The sequence below is a fragment of the Phalaenopsis equestris genome, unplaced genomic scaffold (assembly GCF_001263595.1).
Source record: "Phalaenopsis equestris unplaced genomic scaffold, ASM126359v1 Scaffold000192, whole genome shotgun sequence".
Lineage (NCBI taxonomy): Eukaryota > Viridiplantae > Streptophyta > Magnoliopsida > Asparagales > Orchidaceae > Phalaenopsis > Phalaenopsis equestris.
Genome location: NW_018164634.1, coordinates 97,720 through 117,537, shown reverse-complemented (window position 1 = coordinate 117,537; position 19,818 = coordinate 97,720). Strand labels below are relative to the sequence as shown.

General features: G+C 34.1%; 1 protein-coding gene across 1 annotated transcript in view; it reads right to left on the bottom strand.

The window, feature by feature from the left end:
* Positions 1-19,818, bottom strand: part of LOC110022482 (protein RAE1-like) — a 51,322-nt gene that overhangs the window by 2,751 nt on the left and 28,753 nt on the right. The window contains 3 exon segments of the mRNA XM_020721444.1: positions 12,439-12,495; positions 12,497-12,511; positions 18,630-18,707. Coding sequence (XP_020577103.1) covers positions 12,439-12,495; positions 12,497-12,511; positions 18,630-18,707 — 150 coding nt within the window.

Below are 19,818 nucleotides of genomic sequence, written 5' to 3'. Positions count from 1 at the left end.
GAAGTAGGTGTGGGCTAGAGTGGGCCTGCAGCACTTGATGATCACCTTTTCACCTACTTGGAGTGAATATATGAAATCCATGTTGTTGAGTGATATGGAAGCTATTTTAAGAGTGTAAAACCCAAATTTATTTCTAAAGTAATATCCATCCAATTTTAGGATCTAAATAATTCATCAATCTTTTAAACAGATTTTCTAACTTCAAACAAAAATATATGTCCTGAAGTGAAAATGGAATCAAATTACATATCAATGAAACGATAATTGAAACAACACTTTAAACATATGCAAAAAAGACAAATCAAGGAAGCTGTAAACAGTACATACCTGCATAAGAAGCAGTATATACTGATGGTTCAAGATAGATATCACGAATATCATGCATGAAAGAAACAAAAAGATTGAGCCATTTTTCTAAATCTCACCTAAGATGTCTAGGTGAGTCCCTTGAGAGACAAAATGAGGTTATAATACCAATCAAAATATCGGGTAGGGGTAATAAATCCAAGTTTCCATGAAGAGAGAGAGAGTTCCTCCATGCGCACATGTAGTTTTGGTATGAGTTGATTTCTCAAACTATAGGAGAGAATCACAATTTGTGAAGTCGTTTTAAAAGATGCTCTTTTTGCATCTTCTGGTAAAGGAACCCTATCATTCAGCTTTCCTTCTCATCAGATCCCGAACTCGAACAAATGCAGTAAAAAGAATTAAAAAAACTGAACTCAATCTAGACCTCATGAAAAATTGAGGTCAACAAGGTCTCAAATAAGTTGACGCCAAATTGGAAAAGTAACAAGTTTCTGTTTGGAAGTTTAATATGAAAGCAAACTTCGGAAGCCGAACTTAGCAGTTGGCTCAAAATTCCCGCACTGTACCTATCATCATATGGTATTCTGAAGTTCCTGTACTAAGCTACTAATCATCCTCAGTTAGCTTATACTTGAGAATCACTCCAATAGAAAAGAACCAAAATCTATAAGCAATAGAAAACACTAAAAAGCAATAAATTCCAATTAACAAACTAAAAACCAATTTTTTTTAACAAGCAAAGCAACAGGAACTAATCAATTTCTTTGACACAATGGTGACTCCAAAAAAAAGGGACTCCAAAAAAGACGGATTAGTCATCGCAGTGCACAAATTCCACGAACTCTCATCCATCAAAATCCTATTCTCCTTGAACTCGAATAAAAACCATAAAAATCATCAAATGAAATCTCTGGAAGAGCTGCTTCCCCTTCCAAAAACTGCAGAACTTGTCTCATACAAGGCCCCGCCCCTGGCGACGGCATGCGGGAGCTACGTGAGTGCAGAAGCAGGAGATGCGGGTAAAATGTGGTGCTGGGAGACAGTGAAGGAAAGCTGGTGCTGGTAGATACGGAATAGTGGGTGCTGGGAGGCAGACAGCATAGGTGCTGTGCGGGAAGAAAAATTCCTGCTTACAAAATGCTGCTGCATTGGTATAGAACGGGAAGAAACTTTCCTGCCCAGTGTTTTGCAAGCAAATTTTTAGGGGACCGACCCCCTAACTCCACCAGTGGGTGGAAGGGAGGGATTTAAAGGCAACAGAACAATAAGAGGAGCATTTTCCATGGGTGAGAAATGGGTAATTTTGATTAATACGTACTGGATAAAGTGATACATGAGTGTAATAGATTTGGATATCTCGAATCAATCACAAAAGATTAATTATGTAAATGATGATAAAGCTTATAGAATTAAAATATTGGATGGTTAAAAATTTAAATGCCTCATAAATACTATGAGATGAGAATCACATTGAGGAATAAGAGTATATTTCATAAGATCGTGAGCAGACAAAATATTTTATTCATTTGAGTGTTGGATGATAACAAAGTCGGTGTTAATAAAATTAGGTGTGGCATAAATAAAAATAAGTCTGGCACATTACCAAGAATATATTAAAAATTGTTCATAAGATAAAGCACTATAGCTGACAGTCTACCGAGGATAATGAAATTAAATCAATCGTTTGGGCATGTACAACAGAAATTAACAATGCATAAACAAGAAGGTTGTATATAGTTACTGTGTAAGGGGTAGCAAGAAAAATAAATAGAACCAAAATCACAAGAATAGAAGTTCTGTGAAAAAATACCACACAAAAATGTATTTACCACATCAAGAAGGCACTCGAAAGTGCGTTTTTTTTGGGGGGGTTCTTAAAAAACGATTCCAAGCTAAATAGAGAGGCATGACTCTCACATTCAGAAAGAAATAACATCGGTCATAACTCCCGTGATAAAAGAAAGAAACAAGAATTATGACATATTAATAATTCTAACTTCTAGAAATAGAAAATACCAAAAATAGAAACTTCCTAAAAATCCAACTCCCCTCAAGTTGGAGCAAAGATATCTATCATGCCAACATGCTTACAAGGAGCTGAAAATTACGTCTGAACAATCCCTTGGTGAAGATATTTGTTGTTTGTTGAGCAGTAGGGATAAAAGGTATACAAATAGCACCATAATCAAATTTCTATTTTATGAAGTGCTTGTCAATCTCCACATGCTTCGTGCGATCATACTGCACTAGCATTTCAACAATGCTTATGGCTACTTTATTGTCCCAACATAACGTCATTGGCATGGTTATCCGGATCCGTAGCTCTCCAAGAATTCTTTTCGACCATAGCATCTCACATACTCCATTAGTTACTCCATTAGTCATAGCCTTCTATTCTGCCTCAGCACTACTCCTTGCAACCACATTATGTTTCTCACTTCGCCATATAACCAGGTTTTCCCACACATATGTGCGGTATCCAAAAGGTGATTTGTCAATAACTGAGTCTGCCCAATCTGCATCAGTGTATATCTCTATGCTCTTTTGTATAGTTTTCTCAAAGGGTAAGTGATACAAGAACTAGTTCAAAACAATGAAAACGAAAGCAAACTTTATTAAGCAAATAAGTTAGGGTTACAAATACGACTCAACCAAAATAAAACACAGCAACGACAGTTCTCGGCTAGAGTCGAAAAAGAAGACCTGAGGGCGATAGTGGTGTCGGCGAGGTGCTTGCATAGTAGTGGTAGGGAAAAGGTGGAATAGGCGGGGGAAGGTGAGGATGAAGGTGATCGGTAGATGGGTATGAGGGGAAAGGGATAGGAGGCCCATGGTGGGGTTCAGGAGAGGATGGACGACAGGTAGGATGGCAGGGAAGGGATGGTAGATGGCCTGTGGACGACAGGTAGGATGGCAGGGAAGGGATGGTAGATGGCCTGGAGGGCGGGAAACCAATGGTTTTTACAGAGAAAGGGATGATAGGGTGTTGGAAGGATAAACTAGAGGTTGGGTAGGCAGCAAGGCTGCAGCAGTAAAAGGGGGTGGCAGGGCAGTTGGGAGGAGATGGGATGCCCGGTGGCTAAGGGATGTGAAGGAGAAGTGATAGGGAGGGAAATAGAAGAGGATACATCACCACCTCGGAGAAGGATACAGCCGAAGCACAACCCGTTCTTAGAAACAACCCTTGCAAGTAGAAAATAGAGACTTTTGCAGAAATCTGAAATAACTCACACAAAATATAACCCTAATTCCAGTAACAAGCATATAAATAACTCCTATCAGGCAGGAAACAAGAAAGGAGAAGAAAAAAGAAAGAAAAAGAAGGCAGGAAGGGGTTGGCGACATTTTTGCCCCTTCAAAGGGTCGCTCCTGTTTGATCCTTAGGAATTGGGACCAGCCTCCTCCTACATGTTGTGCATGCTCGGTCCCGTAAGAATCGGGACCAGCCTCCTCAAACCAAGCTCGCTCTGTCCCCCTGCCAGTCGGTTCAACCGGTTGGCCTTAGCCTCGCGTTAGTAAGACCTTACTTGGAGGGGCCAATCAAGATTAGATGCAAGTAACAGAAGGACCCTTACAGAGTTTAATTGTACGAATGGAGTGAATGTATCTAAATAATCAATGTCATATAACCAATTAAATCCCTTAGCAATCAGTCGAGCCTTGTATCCTTCTAAAGAGCCGTCATAATTATATTTTATTGTAAACACTCATTTTAAGACTAGACCTCACTAAAAATGAGGTCAACACCGTCATAATTATATTTTATTGTAAACACTCATTTGCATCCAACAATTATCTTTCCTCTAGTTAGATCTACTAATTCACAAATTTCATTTTTTTCAAGGGCTTTCATCTCCTCGAAAATAACCTCCTTCCACTTAAGGACTTTCAAAAAATCCTACACAGTACTAACAATCTTCATATGTGATAACTGTGAGGTAAAAGCACGCAAAGTGAGTAAGAGGTTTTCATATGACACATACCAGGACAATGAATATTGGGTGCAAGACATTTCCCCAATGGAAAGGCTAGACTCATTAGACTCAGGATTTGAATTAAGCTCAAATTCAAGATCAAAAGACTTAGATTTCAAAAATGAAGTGAATTGAATATAGGCTAAAGGATTAGCGAGAACATTATAATTGGGTTTGCGGATTCTGTGCAGTGCAAAGGATTTGTAGAACATTTTTTTAGTTATCTTGTGCAACAAATAGACAATATCAAATGATATTACTATCGTAGTTCTTATTCACATTTCTTCTTTGTAGGAACATCATGAAATGATTTTGTAGGAATTTCAAAATCTAAAACACTCGGCGTTCTCTCTCATGATATAATATTGTTTGGGTTTTCAGGTTGAACAATCAAAGTTGGAAATAAACTATATTTTGAGAGCCTTCAGTTTGAAGAAAATCCAGAAATACAATAGACAAATCTTTGCTTTGTTCCCCACTAAAAGATGAGATGAAAAAAATGTTATAACTCAAAAAAGTTGACGTTCATGTTAAAATTGGGATCAAAGTAATCATACCCCTTTTGGTTATGAGCGTAACTAAGAAACACACTTTTTTTTTTGCTCGGAATTAAAATTTTCCTTGATTATGGATGTGAACAAAAGCAATATACCTAAATATCTTCAGAGATTGAAAAGATGAGTCAATTCTTCGAGAAGAATTTTTAAAAAACATCAAAAAGTGTTTCAAATTTTAAAACCTTATCGAGTGTTCTATTTATGAGAAATATAGTAGTAAAAATGGCTTCAACCCAAAGATATTTAGGTACATGATAAGTAAGTAACAATGCCTAAGCTACCACCAATAAGTACTTAATTTTTTTCTTTTAGCCACCCCATTTTATTATTGAGTACTGACACAAGAGCTTTTTTGAATTATTCATGTTTCAAGAAAGAATTGACCCAAAGTATTTTTGAAATATTTCCGGTCATTATCACTTCGTAATGTTTTGATGATTTTTGAAATTAAGTCTACCATGGTGTAAAAATTATTTCCACTTAGACTTTTCTTTCATTAAATAAATTGGATTTAACCTAGCATGATCATCAATTAAAGTCAAATCATTTTTTTTCACAGAATGTGTAAGCTTTTCACAAGAACCACAGATACCGCTATGAATCAGAATAAATGGTGTAGTTGGTTTGTATATTTGTGGAGATGTATATTGATGTTTAACAAATTGACAAACTTCACAATGAAACAAAGACAGATTTTTATTCAAAAATAATTTAAAAAACAAGTATTTTTATATTGAAAACTAGGATGAACTAACCGATACTGCCACAACATAATTTCATTGTCTTTAGAAACATAAATAGAATTTAAACGGTAGTTTGATATTGTCTATTCGAGTAAAGTCCAATATCAAAATAATTGATTTTATCATTTTCCTTAGTATTGTAATTCGTTCTCATAATCAATTCTAGAAACTCACAATAAGAAAAACAAAAGTTAGCTTGGCACTGATGATCAACAGTAATTTTACTAATAAACAAGTTACATTATAGATTAGGAACAATGAGAATATCGTAAAGCTTTAACAACAAGAGTTTGATAGTTCCCATCTTGGTAATTACTAAGAGGGAACTATTGAAAATTTTGACATTTTTATTGATTGCATAAGATTTATAAGAGGAAAATAATTTAAAGCAACCAGTCATGTGATCAGTTGAGTCAGAATCAATTATTCATGAATTAGAAAAATTACGAAAAGCACCTAACAAAGCATTGGCCAAAGAGTTGTCATTCTGTACTAAAAAGCAGGATAAAGTCAGGAATAATTTTGAAGAGTGAAATAATTTGTGCAAGTGTTGTAATTGTTCCTTAGTGAAAGGGGCTCTATTTGAGTTAGCAAACAGCTCCTATGTTTCTTAAACTGTGGCTTGATTTCCATTTTACAGGTTTACCATGCAACTTCTAACATGTCTCCTTCGTGTGCGATGATTTTTTGCAAAGCTCGCACCATGATTTTTTGCGCCCTTATTGTTAGTATCAACTCCTTTTGACAGGAGCCAAATTCCCATGTTCAATTTTACCAAACAATTCAGTGTTGTACAACATAATTTTTCTTCTTGAGTCTTCACTTCTAACTTCAGAAAAAACTTCTCGAATTGAGGGGAGAAGTTTCCTACCAAGAATTCAACCTCAGACTTCGTCTAAACTCCGATTAAAGACAACTAAAAACATATAGACACATCATTTTTCTCTCTTCTTGTGGTGAACACAATCATTTAAATTCTCTCAAATGTCATCATAACATTGATCAAGCTCATGTCATAATGTTATTAACTCATTATATTGTTTAGTACATCACACTCATTTTATTTGGATTTCCAAAGATGTTTTCAACTCCAAAATTTGAGAAGAATTCTCAAAATCTGAATAGAGATCTCAAACAATCTCCCAAATATCCCAAGCCGTTTCTATAGTAGGTTCCATGGAGTTGATGAGTCAGCACATCACCAAAGAACTTTCAGACTGCCATTTTTTCAAATTCAAATCACTAACAGTAGGTTTTGAAATTTCTACAGTTAAATACCCAATTTTGCCTCTCCCGCGATAGCCAATTTTTTAGATTGAGCCCGCTGGAGGTGATCGTGTCCACTAAATTTTATATTAAATACCCAATTTTACCTCTCCCGCGATAGCCAATTTTTTAGATTGAGCCCGCTGGAGGTGATCGTGTCCACTAAATTTTATATTAAATACCCAATTTTACCTCTCCCGCGATAGCCAATTTTTTAGATTGAGCCCGCTGGAGGTGATCGTGTCCACTAAATTTTATAGTTGTGGTGTAAAGTAAATCCTGTGAAAAAAATTCAGCTGATACACCCGTGAGACGAGTTGTAGGGTGAGGTGACTGGAAACAGTCAACATGGTAGAATTTCATAACTATATCGCAAGGGGCTCATAAACGTTGCCATCCTAGCGTTGCCTTCCTAGCAGGCTCTAATTATGAATGTAAGGTGAGCGATCGGTCACAAAGACGATGATATTGAGCGAACTCGGGAGGGGCGGGAGCTAGCAACAGCCAGGAATGGTCACGAATATGGGCTTTTGATACCATGTAGTTTTTTGAGGGAAAAAAAAAGTGTTCTTCTTCAATTTCTTAGAAAAAGATTGCAAGATAAATAGAATGGGTGGCTTCCACATTAGGAAAGTAATAAGATCAGTTATAACTCCTCAAGATAAAAGAGCGCAAGAATTATGACATACTAATAATTCTAACTTCTAGCAATAGAAAATAATAATAGTAAAATATATTAAAAATAAAAACTTACTAAACATCCAACAAGAAGTGAACGGAGAATCATTCAAAAACCCAATCCCAAAATAATTAGACTAATCATGATGATTGTTGACGTTGAAAATTTATTAAAATTAATAATATTTAATGATACTAATTAAGTTTAATTAAAATTAATTTCATACATTTTTTAAATTGCTTTTCACGCAACTGCTCCCGCATGCACTTCGAAACTACTCCCGCTTCTAAAGAAGAAGGCCCATAACTTCTCTAATGTAGACGAAACCAGAGAGGGGGCAGGCTAAAAAAGAAACCTCACGGCCATCTTTACGGATTGCGAGAGAAGCTCGGGCAATACATTCACGACTCACTAGCGAGGAATGCCACAACGGGATCGCGGCGTGTGAAGACCACCCATTTCATCTTCCTATTCGATTCAAAACCCTCGACTTACTCCTTCGTGCGTTCGAACCAAAGAATAGGGTCGCAACCTCTTGGTTTTTTGTATGTAAAAGATGGCATCTTTCACAGGAAAAGCAAGAAAGAGAGCGTTTTGACAATCCAATTCCAAATCATTATCAAGTTGCATGTGCAAATGCATCAATCAAAATTTTTATCATCTATTTCACCACCCACCAAAAAAAAGGTTATTTAATGGGGCCCAAATCCAACACCTCCAAATAGCCCACAAGGACCTCCTCCAAAGGTAGCTTGCTCAAATGCATTAGGAACAACCTGATCATAAAGTGGACGGGCATGGGAAAACGGGGATTGTTGCTGGGTCAAACAGGAAGGAGCTTCATAAGCCTTTGTGTATAAAAATATATTCGTTGATTTCCTTGTTACTTGCGACCGAGTCAGACGAGGGTTTTTGACAAGAAAGGGGGATACACGAGGGCTTCAAACATCTACATGGAGAAAGAAGAGATTTCAGGTTTCTATACCATCATTGCTTCCCCTGTGCTCTCATCACCACTGTACTGCAAAGGATTAGAATAAGAAGAGGCTTACGGATTATTTGAATTTTTAACAACCTCCAAGGCAAACGGCTTAAATTGAATTATTTACAACCTCCAAGGCAAACGGCTCAACCTCCAAGGCAAACGGCTTAAATTGAATTATTTGAATTTTTAAATAGATAATGTGGTAAAGACTTCCTTTTAACAACCTCCAAGGCAAACGGCTTAAATTGAATTATTTGAATTTTTAAATAGATAATGATAATATTTGAAATTGGATTGTCAAGAATTGTGAATGATTTGGAAAGTTTGAATTCTTTAAATGACTTAAATGTGAAAGAATTGAGGTGCTAAATTTAAATTGATTATCACATGCTATAAAGAGGTGGTAAAGCTTAAGTTGAATATAAAGTATCATAAATTGGGAGGCCAAAACTTAAATTGAAAATCAATATCTACAAATTGGGGGCCAAGCTTAACTTAAATATGAAACATCATAAAACGAGGCTAAGCTTAAAATATAAGTCATTTTTTTAATACTCAACAAGGACTTCGTATGTCTCATCGCCGCCAAATTCACAAAACTCCTGCTAGTGAATAGAAGGCGGTTTTTTTTAAAAAAAAAAAGAGCTTAAAATCATATATTTTACAAACAGTTTAAGTTCTCAATGATTTCAAAATCTCAGTGTTATCTCCTAAGTTAAATGCGGTATCTTGAAATGTGAACCCACACTCTTAAGCCATAGAAAGGTTCCACTTGAGAACTTTTGTAAAGTTCATATTAAGTTCATGACTTAGAACTCATTTAAGTCTTTAAAGCTTATAAAAAAAAATTCAAATATGTCAAATTTAAAGGCTTGCATGTATCCAACCAAACATATTGAATGTGCAAATACTAGGTTCGAGAATATTGCGCGGGCTAATCGGGTTGCATTGTCTATAAAATAAAGTTGTAAGTCCCACCCAACTAGTCTGATTCTCCTCCTCATAAGAACTGGAATTGACAAGTCTAGTAAACTCTAATAAATGTTCAAATCCTAAAATAAGAATTTACAAGTTTAAATCCCCTAGTTCGATCCTCCTACCTATAAAAATAGGAGTTAACGGGACTTATACTTTGAAAATCTTAAACTAATAAAACTTTAAAAATGTTCAATATCTCGAATTGATTGAATATTTCAACCGAATGGGTCAATCTTTTAAATCAATATTTTCAAAGTAACCAACCAAATATTTAAGTTATAATTCAATCACATAAAATCTAAAAGCAAAATTCATCTGCCCTCCACAATAGTTTGTCGAGGGTGATATTTCTGGTTGATTTCAAATTATAAAAAGCTAATGTCATATCAAGTGTATCCATTTATTCACAATCAAAGTAAATGCATATCAATAAGGACGTGGCCCGAGTCCTCTATCTGTGTGGTTCTTCCACCAAATGACACCACAAGATAGCGGTTACGACCAAAGCCCTCTGACTATGTGGTTGCCGCCAAATGACACTATTATAGTATGGTCACGACTACAGCTCGTATGTTCCCCAACAGTTTTCCATCTTTTGAATTGTGAATCATAAATGTACAATTGATTGACACAAAGCCTTATGTTAATTAAGATCGACTTAAATTTATTTCCTAAGATAAATATCTACCCCATATCTACAAAGATATCTTGAACGACGTAACCCACGGCTGCTGACAAAAATCCTTCTGTCAGGTGGAGTCGATTAACCCCTCTGACTAAGTAGATCAAGGAACACGACGACCCTGAATGACGAAACCATGAGATCTTGACCGGGTTTATTCTTCATTCCCTTACCACCTACTTTAGGCTTCAAGTGGTGAATTCTACAATTTAAATCCTAGGTTCACTGCTATTATATGTTAAATATTCAATTATTAATGACTAGCCTTAATTGAAAGTATTAGCCCGTCATCGGGAGGGATAACTAAACCATTGGTGTTTGCTCCTATGAGAAACCTCGAACCTCGGATCAAAAATTCATCGCTAAATGAGGGTGAAATCTCTGGGTAGTGACTTATCTATAATCCAATTTGCCTTTTGAAAATTCGACCATTCAAAGCTCTCTCTCTCTCTCTCAACAAAACAAAAACGAAACAAAATGCAGAGTTCTTCTGAGGAGCCGTCGTGAATTTTTGGAGCCCACAATGATGGGTCATTTGAATCATTTCATTGATAAGAGGGTGATCAAAAATAAATCTTTAACCCACTTTGCTTCAGAGATCATTAGTTCAAATCAAGGAATCATCATCATTATAACATAAAAACAATGCTCAGTGTATCAAATCTTCCTCAAATCCCATGATAGCAAGATGTACAGAGAAATACCTTCTACAAAAAAAATTTTTTTTTTTTTTTTTTTTTTTTGTCAAAATGCTCATGCCTCCTTCACAATGTTCCAATGCACCAATTACTTTGCCAAGAGAAAAAAAATATATCAGCATTGATTTAATAACGTCAATCATATGCTTAAATAAAAAACTACAATTATATGCTAGGTTGAATTCGTGGTGGTCTGTCTTTTAACGTCCAAGCTGATATTCAAAAAGCTCAAGGGTTGTTTGGGATCAATTTGTGTTTTATGATTTTTTGTTTTTGAAAACAAAAAACAGAAAACAAATAGAAAAACAGTGTTTGATTTATTTATTTTTTTCTTAACAAAAAACAGAAAACAAATAGAAAAACAGTGTTTGCTTTTTTTTTTTTTATTTATTATTTATTTTTAAACGAAACACTATTGTTTTTAAAACACCTACTAGTTTCAGCCATCTAGTTTTGTGATTTTATTCCTTAATTTTAATTTTATTTTTAAATGAAACACTGTTGCTTTATGTACCATCTAGCTTCAGCCACTCTCTTTTCATCAACTCGTGCACCAAGTAACCCCTTGTCGTTAATGAATTAATGCCTCGTTAACAAGTTTGTCTTCGTATATTCTGATACTGTCTTGAAGCGCCAATTAAGGTATAAAAACAAGTTTGTAGTTTGATTATCTGACATAAAGGCTGAAATAATCAACATAAGGTGATCAAGTAACGATACTATTTCCATATAACTGGCGCCATCAACCAGCAACCATCTAATATTGCAACAGGTAAAAACTCAGCTGGTTATGATTATATCAGATAAGCCTGAAATCTTTCTCTAACCAAATAAAACAAGAAAAAAAAAATCTGATAAAAACTCAGCTTCACTGTTAATGATGGTGCAAAACTGCAGCAAAAAACATATTTACTCTTCGGCGGAAAAGATTGCTCGAGCAGTTGAAAATTGAAGCAACCAGACCACATTCCCAACTCCCACTTCATCCCCACCACAAGGAGTCCTCTCCAGGTCTCTCTAATGACCCAACGAACAACCAAAACAAAGTAAAAACAAGAGAATAGGAAATAACTTGCCAAAAAAGGGTCATGAATAGGGGATGGCCATATGAGTTCATAAGATTTTCTAAACGCTACGTATCAAAAAAACTCCAGATAAGCTAAAGGTTCATTAAGTGAAATTTTCTGAAAATGACCAGCCTGAGCAGCCTGCAGAAAGCAGAGATTTCCTAGCTGGTTGGCTACTGACATTCACAATAGCACAACAATGTAAAGAAAATGAAAACCTTTAAGCAGGCAAATACTGTGCATACTTTACAAAAAAAAAACATCTTTAAATGCGTCCTAGGTAATCACGGGCATAGCAAAGCACCATAAAACAAAACTGCAAATAAATTCTGCAGCAGGCATGGAAATTTGGAGGAATATGAAATGAGCACTCCAGGAAAAGCCGAGTTGATATAAAGCAAAATTAGGAAATTGACATCATGGAATCATGCTAAAGACTTATTATATCTTTACAGTATGATTTGCCAAAAAGAATAGGAATTAAAAAATGTATAACTCACAGCATAAGCAAATATTGATCCATCCTGGTTAAACGTACTGCAAGTGATAGGAAAGTGGGCATCTAACCATAGCCTGAAAAAAAAAAATCAAAATAAAATCATTATGGCATGAGCATCAGTCAGTATGGCAAACCTAAAACTTCATTTGAGATGAATACATGAAATTTGAAGGCTGACATCAGAGCTTACAGAGACTAACATTAGTTGGCTGTTGAGAAGAGAAACAAATTTTCCTATAGTATTGAAACATGAAATTTGAAGGCTGACATCAGAGCTTACAGAAACTAACATTAGTTGGCTGTTGAGAATTTGAGAAACAAATTTTCCTATAGTATTGAATTGTAAGAGTGCCTAAAACTAGGAAAACACAAGAATAAAATAAAGAAATGAACAACCTAAATTATATCCATCTCAATTATAAATAAACCTTCTACCAGAATCTACTAAAATTATTAGAATTCTATTTACACTTACTAAATATGCCAACACTCTCAAATTGAAGCATACATATCTATGCACTCTAGCTTATTACATAAATGAGAAAATAGCAAGTTCGTTGGTGCTTCTACAATATTATCCACATATTCTGAGTTGGAGAAATGAGGAGTAACAATTTTTTTCCACTTCACTATGTTTGATGAGTTCAAGAAAAATAAGTTTGCCAGTAAGGTGAATGGTGGCACAATTGAAGCATTATAAAGTCATATGTTAACTGCAGAAAAATCAAACTTTCCCAAAAAGGTTTTCACTTGCATTACTTTGCTCACAGAATGTGTTAAAGCTAGTAACCTGTTTCAACAGTAGATTTGGCTATAACTGTATGTTTCTTGCTTTTTTGGGAAACCATATTTCCTCCAACAAGGTTTAAATATCTAGATGTTGACTAATTGTCTTCAATAGAGCCAACATAAATGACGTTGGAGAAAACTTTAGTCTTTAGAAGGTCATATTTCGTTTATAGCAATCACTATATCTAGAAACCTTTTAATATATCCGAAGATGCAAAAAAAAACTTCCCAACTTAGATTTTGCCTGTACTACCAAACCAATCTAGCAATGAATGAGATTTTTGGTCTAATAACAGCATAAATGAGCTTAAAAACTAACCTTAAATAGTTAGATGGATCATCAAGAGATTCATCAGTTGTCATAATTTAAGTACACATAGGCTTACAATCAATTCATCAAAGAGATCATTAGCATATCGTTCATTGAGAAGAAACAAACATGAAACATCAAGCACCATTAAGTTCAGGCATATAAGAATAGGAAGTCCAATGTATAATACATTAAAGATATGGAAGATGAGTAATAAAGATTACAAAGATTCTAAAGCAGTATCAATATGTAATATTATTTTGAAAGTAGATATTGATATTTTCTTTCTTATAAAAAGGTTTGAAAACGTTTGAAATACAAAGATAACCTTAAAAGTGGAATTTAAGCAAAACGAATAGAAGCTTCGATGAGCAAGGAATGATCTAGGATCCCAAACCCTGATCTAAGTTCGCATGCTGATCAATTATTAGTAAATTAAGACAAACAAATAAGAATGGAGATAAAATTTAAATTCGAAAAGAATATATGATAGTGTTTTCTGAAGAGGATACTGAGAAAAAATCTCAGAGTGTTTTGGGGGGAAGACCCAGCCAACTATGCCAATAAAAAGGAGTAATGCTAGAGAAAAAATCTAGGAGAAAAAGTAGTTGTTGAGTAGTAGACCCTACCAACTTCAATACCTCCAAGAGAAAAAATCTAGGAGAAAAAGTAGTTGTTGAGTGTCGGCGCTTAAAAGGAGGAAAAGAGAGTTTTTAAATGGAATACTAGACCTCACGAAAATTGAGGTCAACATTTAGTAGTAGACCCTACCAACTTCAATACCTCCACCAATCACCCTCTTGGAGCTAAGAATCTAAAAGAAACAATGTAAGACGAAAAACGATCAATAAATTAATAGAAAACCATTGGGGAGGGGGTGTGTGTGGGGGCGCGGCGAGAGAGAGAGTTGTTGGAGTGCTAATTCATTTCCCAAAGATGAGAGATATTAATCCATTAGTCGCAATCTCCTAACACAAATGATGTGACAATAGTGCAATCAATAGTTAAGTGCAGAGGCTATGGCACAAAAACTATAAAGAGAAACACGGCATAGAACGATAGATGTAGACAATAACGTAAGAATAAAAAGCTGTGGGGCATGCGATTGAAGTTGCAACAAAGGAAGGAACTCCCCAAGTGCACGAGATCAAGCATATACAGACCTATGGGAAGGATTAGATGTAGACAATAACGTAAGAATAAAAAGTGTGGATGTAGCTAGAATGCATAACAGTGGGTTGTAAGGCAAGGAGATTGATAACTTGTAATTGATTTATAATACCATGTTTAGACATGAGAAACAAAATTTCTATGTATGATTGACTTGTAAGAGTGCTCATAAATAGGCGTAGAAGATAATACAATGAAGAATATAAACTATATTATCAATCAAAGGATATTTTAACTATTATCCCTTACAATCATTAGAAGTCTACTTAAGGCCTAGTAAATGCAAAACACAGTAAATATGCTAACAGATGCCCAGCAATAACCTCATGTCTTTTACAAAAGCAAATACAAATGCACCCACTAACAAAGATGAATATATATTTTTTTTTCATTATTCTACTATGATTATCTAATTTTACAGAAAAAGGGATTTTTTAAAACCCCAAAACTAATTGTGTTAAAAAACTAACTTTGTATTTGGGTCAACTTTCTCGTTGTTTTGTTCTTTAGACCATTATCATGTTTCTATTTCATTACTACTTTTTATTGCTTTATAACAATTTCTATGGTATGAAAGTATTTTTTACAATTAGATGTAGTAGTATATAATAGCTATATGACAAATGTTATCCGACTTTTCTAAAAAAAGAAAATATTTTATAATACCGACAACCTTGAAAAAAGTATTTTCTTCACTTATAAAAAGCTACAGTCACGCCATATAAAAGCAGTGAATTATGAAGGTGAATGGCATTCACAAATATGTGATTATCCTACTAACTTGAAAATATTACTATGGAAAGAAGAAAAAAAAGAGAATTAATCTAATATTGATATATTCAAAGATATGAGTCAACCATCTGAGTTTAAAATATTGTTACACTTTATGCAACATAATAGCTTAACTAAACTCCTTACATCCCATGTTTCCAACAACTAGCCAATTTTGTCAAAAAGTTAAATTAAATAATATACTAGCCAATTAAGGGTGATGCATCATATATTATTGAATTTTAGAAATAGAAGTATGACTTCTCTGGAAAAAAAAATTATCCAAGTTAATACATTATAGAGTCAAATTCAATCCATGGTCATGAGTCATTGCATTCATATAAGCATGTGTCATTTTATCATTGCGTTAGATTGCCTAATAAAATTAAGACTACTAGTAAAACGACTACTAGCAAAAACAGTAGCAAAAGGTTGCAATTAAGGTGGTTGATAATGATTAAGATGGCTTTTAATCAAGCAAACTCTTCTAGTCGGTGATGCTTCTTTCTCCTAACCATAAAGTTTCATGTTTTCTTTTATTCAACTTCTTAACTCTATTATGTTCAAAATTCATAGTTCTAAGCTTCTCAAGTCGTTTCTTCCATTTATCTCATCAATTCTTCTACATTTAACTCTCTCCTCAACAAATAATGGTCTTTTTATCATTGCGTTAGATTGCCTAATAAAATTAAGTTTGTCGCAAAAGTTTGTCGCAATCCTAACTCCCCAACAATATCGAAATATAATTTCTAAGCATGCAAGACTGAAAAGATTTTTCGAAGATGCACCAAATGACCATATATTAGTAGAAATCAAAATATCATCAAAGAAAATAACAATTTTTTTTAATAAAAGATTGCAAGACAAGATCCATTATCCGCTCGACAGAATTGGGTTTGACAGTTGAACCTAAAGGCATTAGCCATTCATATAGTCCATTTGTTATCAATGAAGCATATGTCTAATCAACAATTTCTATCATTTTAACGTGATTATAGCAACTCATCCAATTAATCTTTAAAAAAAATCACAACGCTAGTAATCATATCTAAAGTATCATCTAAACGAGCTATAAGAAGATATAAATTTGTTGATGATTTTATTGATGACTCTATTATCCACACACATATACCAACTTCCATCTTTCTTAGGCTAACTAAAACAAGAAGAATATAAAGTCTCGTGATCTATATAATAAATCCATTCTTAATCAAATCATAAAAGTTTCTTAAACTCGATATGATCAATTGGATTCATAAGGATCATCAATTTCATTGTGCTCCTTCACATAGATGTGCAAATTTTTACAAGGATGCTGATTAGCATAATAACCAATTTAGCAATACATATAACTTAAGCAATTTTCTCTCCTCACACCATCTCTCTCCTTCCTATTGCTTGTGAGGCATGATTTTTTCTTCAATTGAGAATACCTTCTAAGCTCATTGGTGTGAGCATCAAGGAATCACAAATTTCTCTCAAGAAAAACCAAGCATTCGTCAATACCTTCCTGAGAGGTAAGGTGAGGACATAATGTCTTGCACACTACCCAAATGTGTAACATGGTACAGTCATGCCAAATCAAGCATCTCACCTTAAGGTCCCAACAAATAAGGTGAGCATCTTGCTTTGATCGTAAACATAGTTACTAATAGAAATATATGTTTGTTTTTCATTATGTTAATTTGACATTAGGTAAGGTAAGAGAAACTTTTAGAGTTAGAAAACATGGATCCCTACGAGATAATAAATTAGACCAAATGTATGCAAAAGTTATTCAAATTTCAGAGTAATGAGCAGTGAGGAAGAAGATGGTCTAAAAAACTCAGAAAAACACAACATAAAAGATAAAAAATAGAATAGAGATGTTGGCAAAGATTAGATTATCACTAGACTATAATGCTTACAAAATTAAATAATTTATAGTAGTAGTTTCAGATAATCTATTTAAAAAAAATTTAACTTGCAATGAGATAAAATTAATTTTAGTAATCATTATCAGATTATACTCCTAAAATATTCATTATACTAAAAAGTAGTTTATTTAGGTCATAAGTGATATATAAATTTCTTTTAACCGCCTCAATGTGTTAAGGCAAAATACCTAAGGAGGTACAAAGTGCCTCAAACACGCGTAACCATACAGCATCTAGCACTTTGTCAACTGTGGCAAAAAGCAACTTCCCGCATTGCCTTTGTGCCTAGCTGAGATCAAGTATTATTAATACTCACCCTTCTTTCATTTTTATTTCAATTCTCTAGAATTCACAAATATAATGGTCAACTGGTCGGGTGTAAAATGGCTATAAAATATTTAAAATGAAAGGGTTTTGAAAATATGTGTTTGATTTGATGCAAAAGGAACGCAATGTAAAATTTTAGAGAATTTCAAACTCACCCCATGGTTAATTTGTGGTATATTCTAAGCTCAGCCAGTTTGGCCAAGTTTGAAATACACCGTAAGCCGCAGTCGTTGTCGCCGCCTACAGGCCTCAATAGTCACTACTGCTCGCCAACCACCAAAATAAATTGCCACATCTATTGGGCTTCATATTATATTCATTTTCCTTCAAACCCAACAAAAAAAAATATATCCTGCATTTGCTTACATCCAACCAAATAACTTTAAAGCATTTCAAATACACTTCATTCAAATTCATTGTACTTCTTTTACTTTGCATTCTCTTTTTTTTGGGGCAAACAAAATCGCCCCTTAGTAGAGACATCTACAATTCCATTCATTGTAACCATTAACATCACAACTATATAAAATCTATTTGGCAGGTAATAACTCAAAATATTGCTTGTTTCTCCCTATGGGTACAGAAGTCAAATATATGTTTTCAATATTACGTATAGATATAGTCATCACTTTGCACATACAAATCAAAAAATTTGATAACAAAACATTAAAGCCTTATAAAAACTTTATTACTCTATTCAACTTAATGAAACAAAAAGGTCAAAAACTCAGAACAAGGAGAGAGGAGTGGTTGGGAGAAAAAAGATCTAGTATATCAAGGACATCAACAAAGCAGGAAAGCATACGATAATGGAATAAAGAGAGAGAGGATGCACACTTTATCTATTTTATTGTAGGTCCTTAACAAATTAATGAAAAGAAAGTGAATGTCTCTATATACTAAGCATACTTTTAGTCTTTGCTTGCTATCTTTATCCCAAAAGTTGAAAGCTCCATCGGATCCTGATGTAGCAAATGTATGATGTACCTACGGCAACAAGAATATATTAGTAAGCTTATCATTTCAAATGCCTGCAAACTATGTATCAACATAATGGAAGAGCAAAGGATACTCGTTCATAAAGAGTTATAGGTTCTGGTTAGAACAATATTAATTGGATCAAAAATTATTGAGGACAAAAGACATGCATGCATTGAGAAGACTCTCAAATGTCATTTTCCATGACCCGGAAAGCACGAAATCCCTTGAGTTATAAATAGAAGAAATTTGAACTATGAAGGCTATTTTTTAAGCAAGCAAATGTCAAATATATAACAAACAGCTTGGTGGTTTCAGAAGAAAAAAGAAATAGAACGTGGGTTGCTGGGAGTTTATAGATCCATGGACATGATTTTATTATTAAGCATTTTGCATGACCAAGAATTCTAACATCAGAAATGCATTTCAGGCCAAAGAAAAATATAAGCTAGTTCTAACATGGAAGTATATCAACGATTTAACCTGTCACCAAATTAGATTTTAATAATGCTTAGAGTTCAAATTTCCTCAATAACAAATAAAAATGTAAGTTAAATCAACTGCGAGCTGAAATATTTCAAGGCATCAAGCAGAACAAAACACACATTTGAAATGAACGTCCTGGCTTATAGTAGCGCATAAAAGACCAAATTTGAAACTTACTATAGCCTAGTTATTTACAAGAAAAGGAATATTTTTGCGGGGGTCATTTTAGTCTTAGGCTACATAAAAAATTCAAGGGGCAATTACATACAAAGCACCCGAAACATTGCTATTTACAAATCTAGCACCCTCTTTCATTCATTTTTCAAATTCTCACTCAAATATCAAAATTCATGGAAAAAACTCAACCCATATTTTTCATTTTTATCATATTCTCAATAGTTTGATCGTGATACGCGTAAATACAACGGTTTGGTAGTTCAACAATAGCACCTAGGTGCTAGATTTTGTAAATGGCAATATTTTGAGTGCCATGTATGTAATTATCCCAAAATTCAATTTAATCCCGGCTTTAAAATAGGAGCCAGAATGATCCTGTCTTTAAAAATAACAAAAATTAAAGTTAAGGTAACAAATTGTGTTAAAATTAGGGTATTTTAGTAAATCACATCTTAAG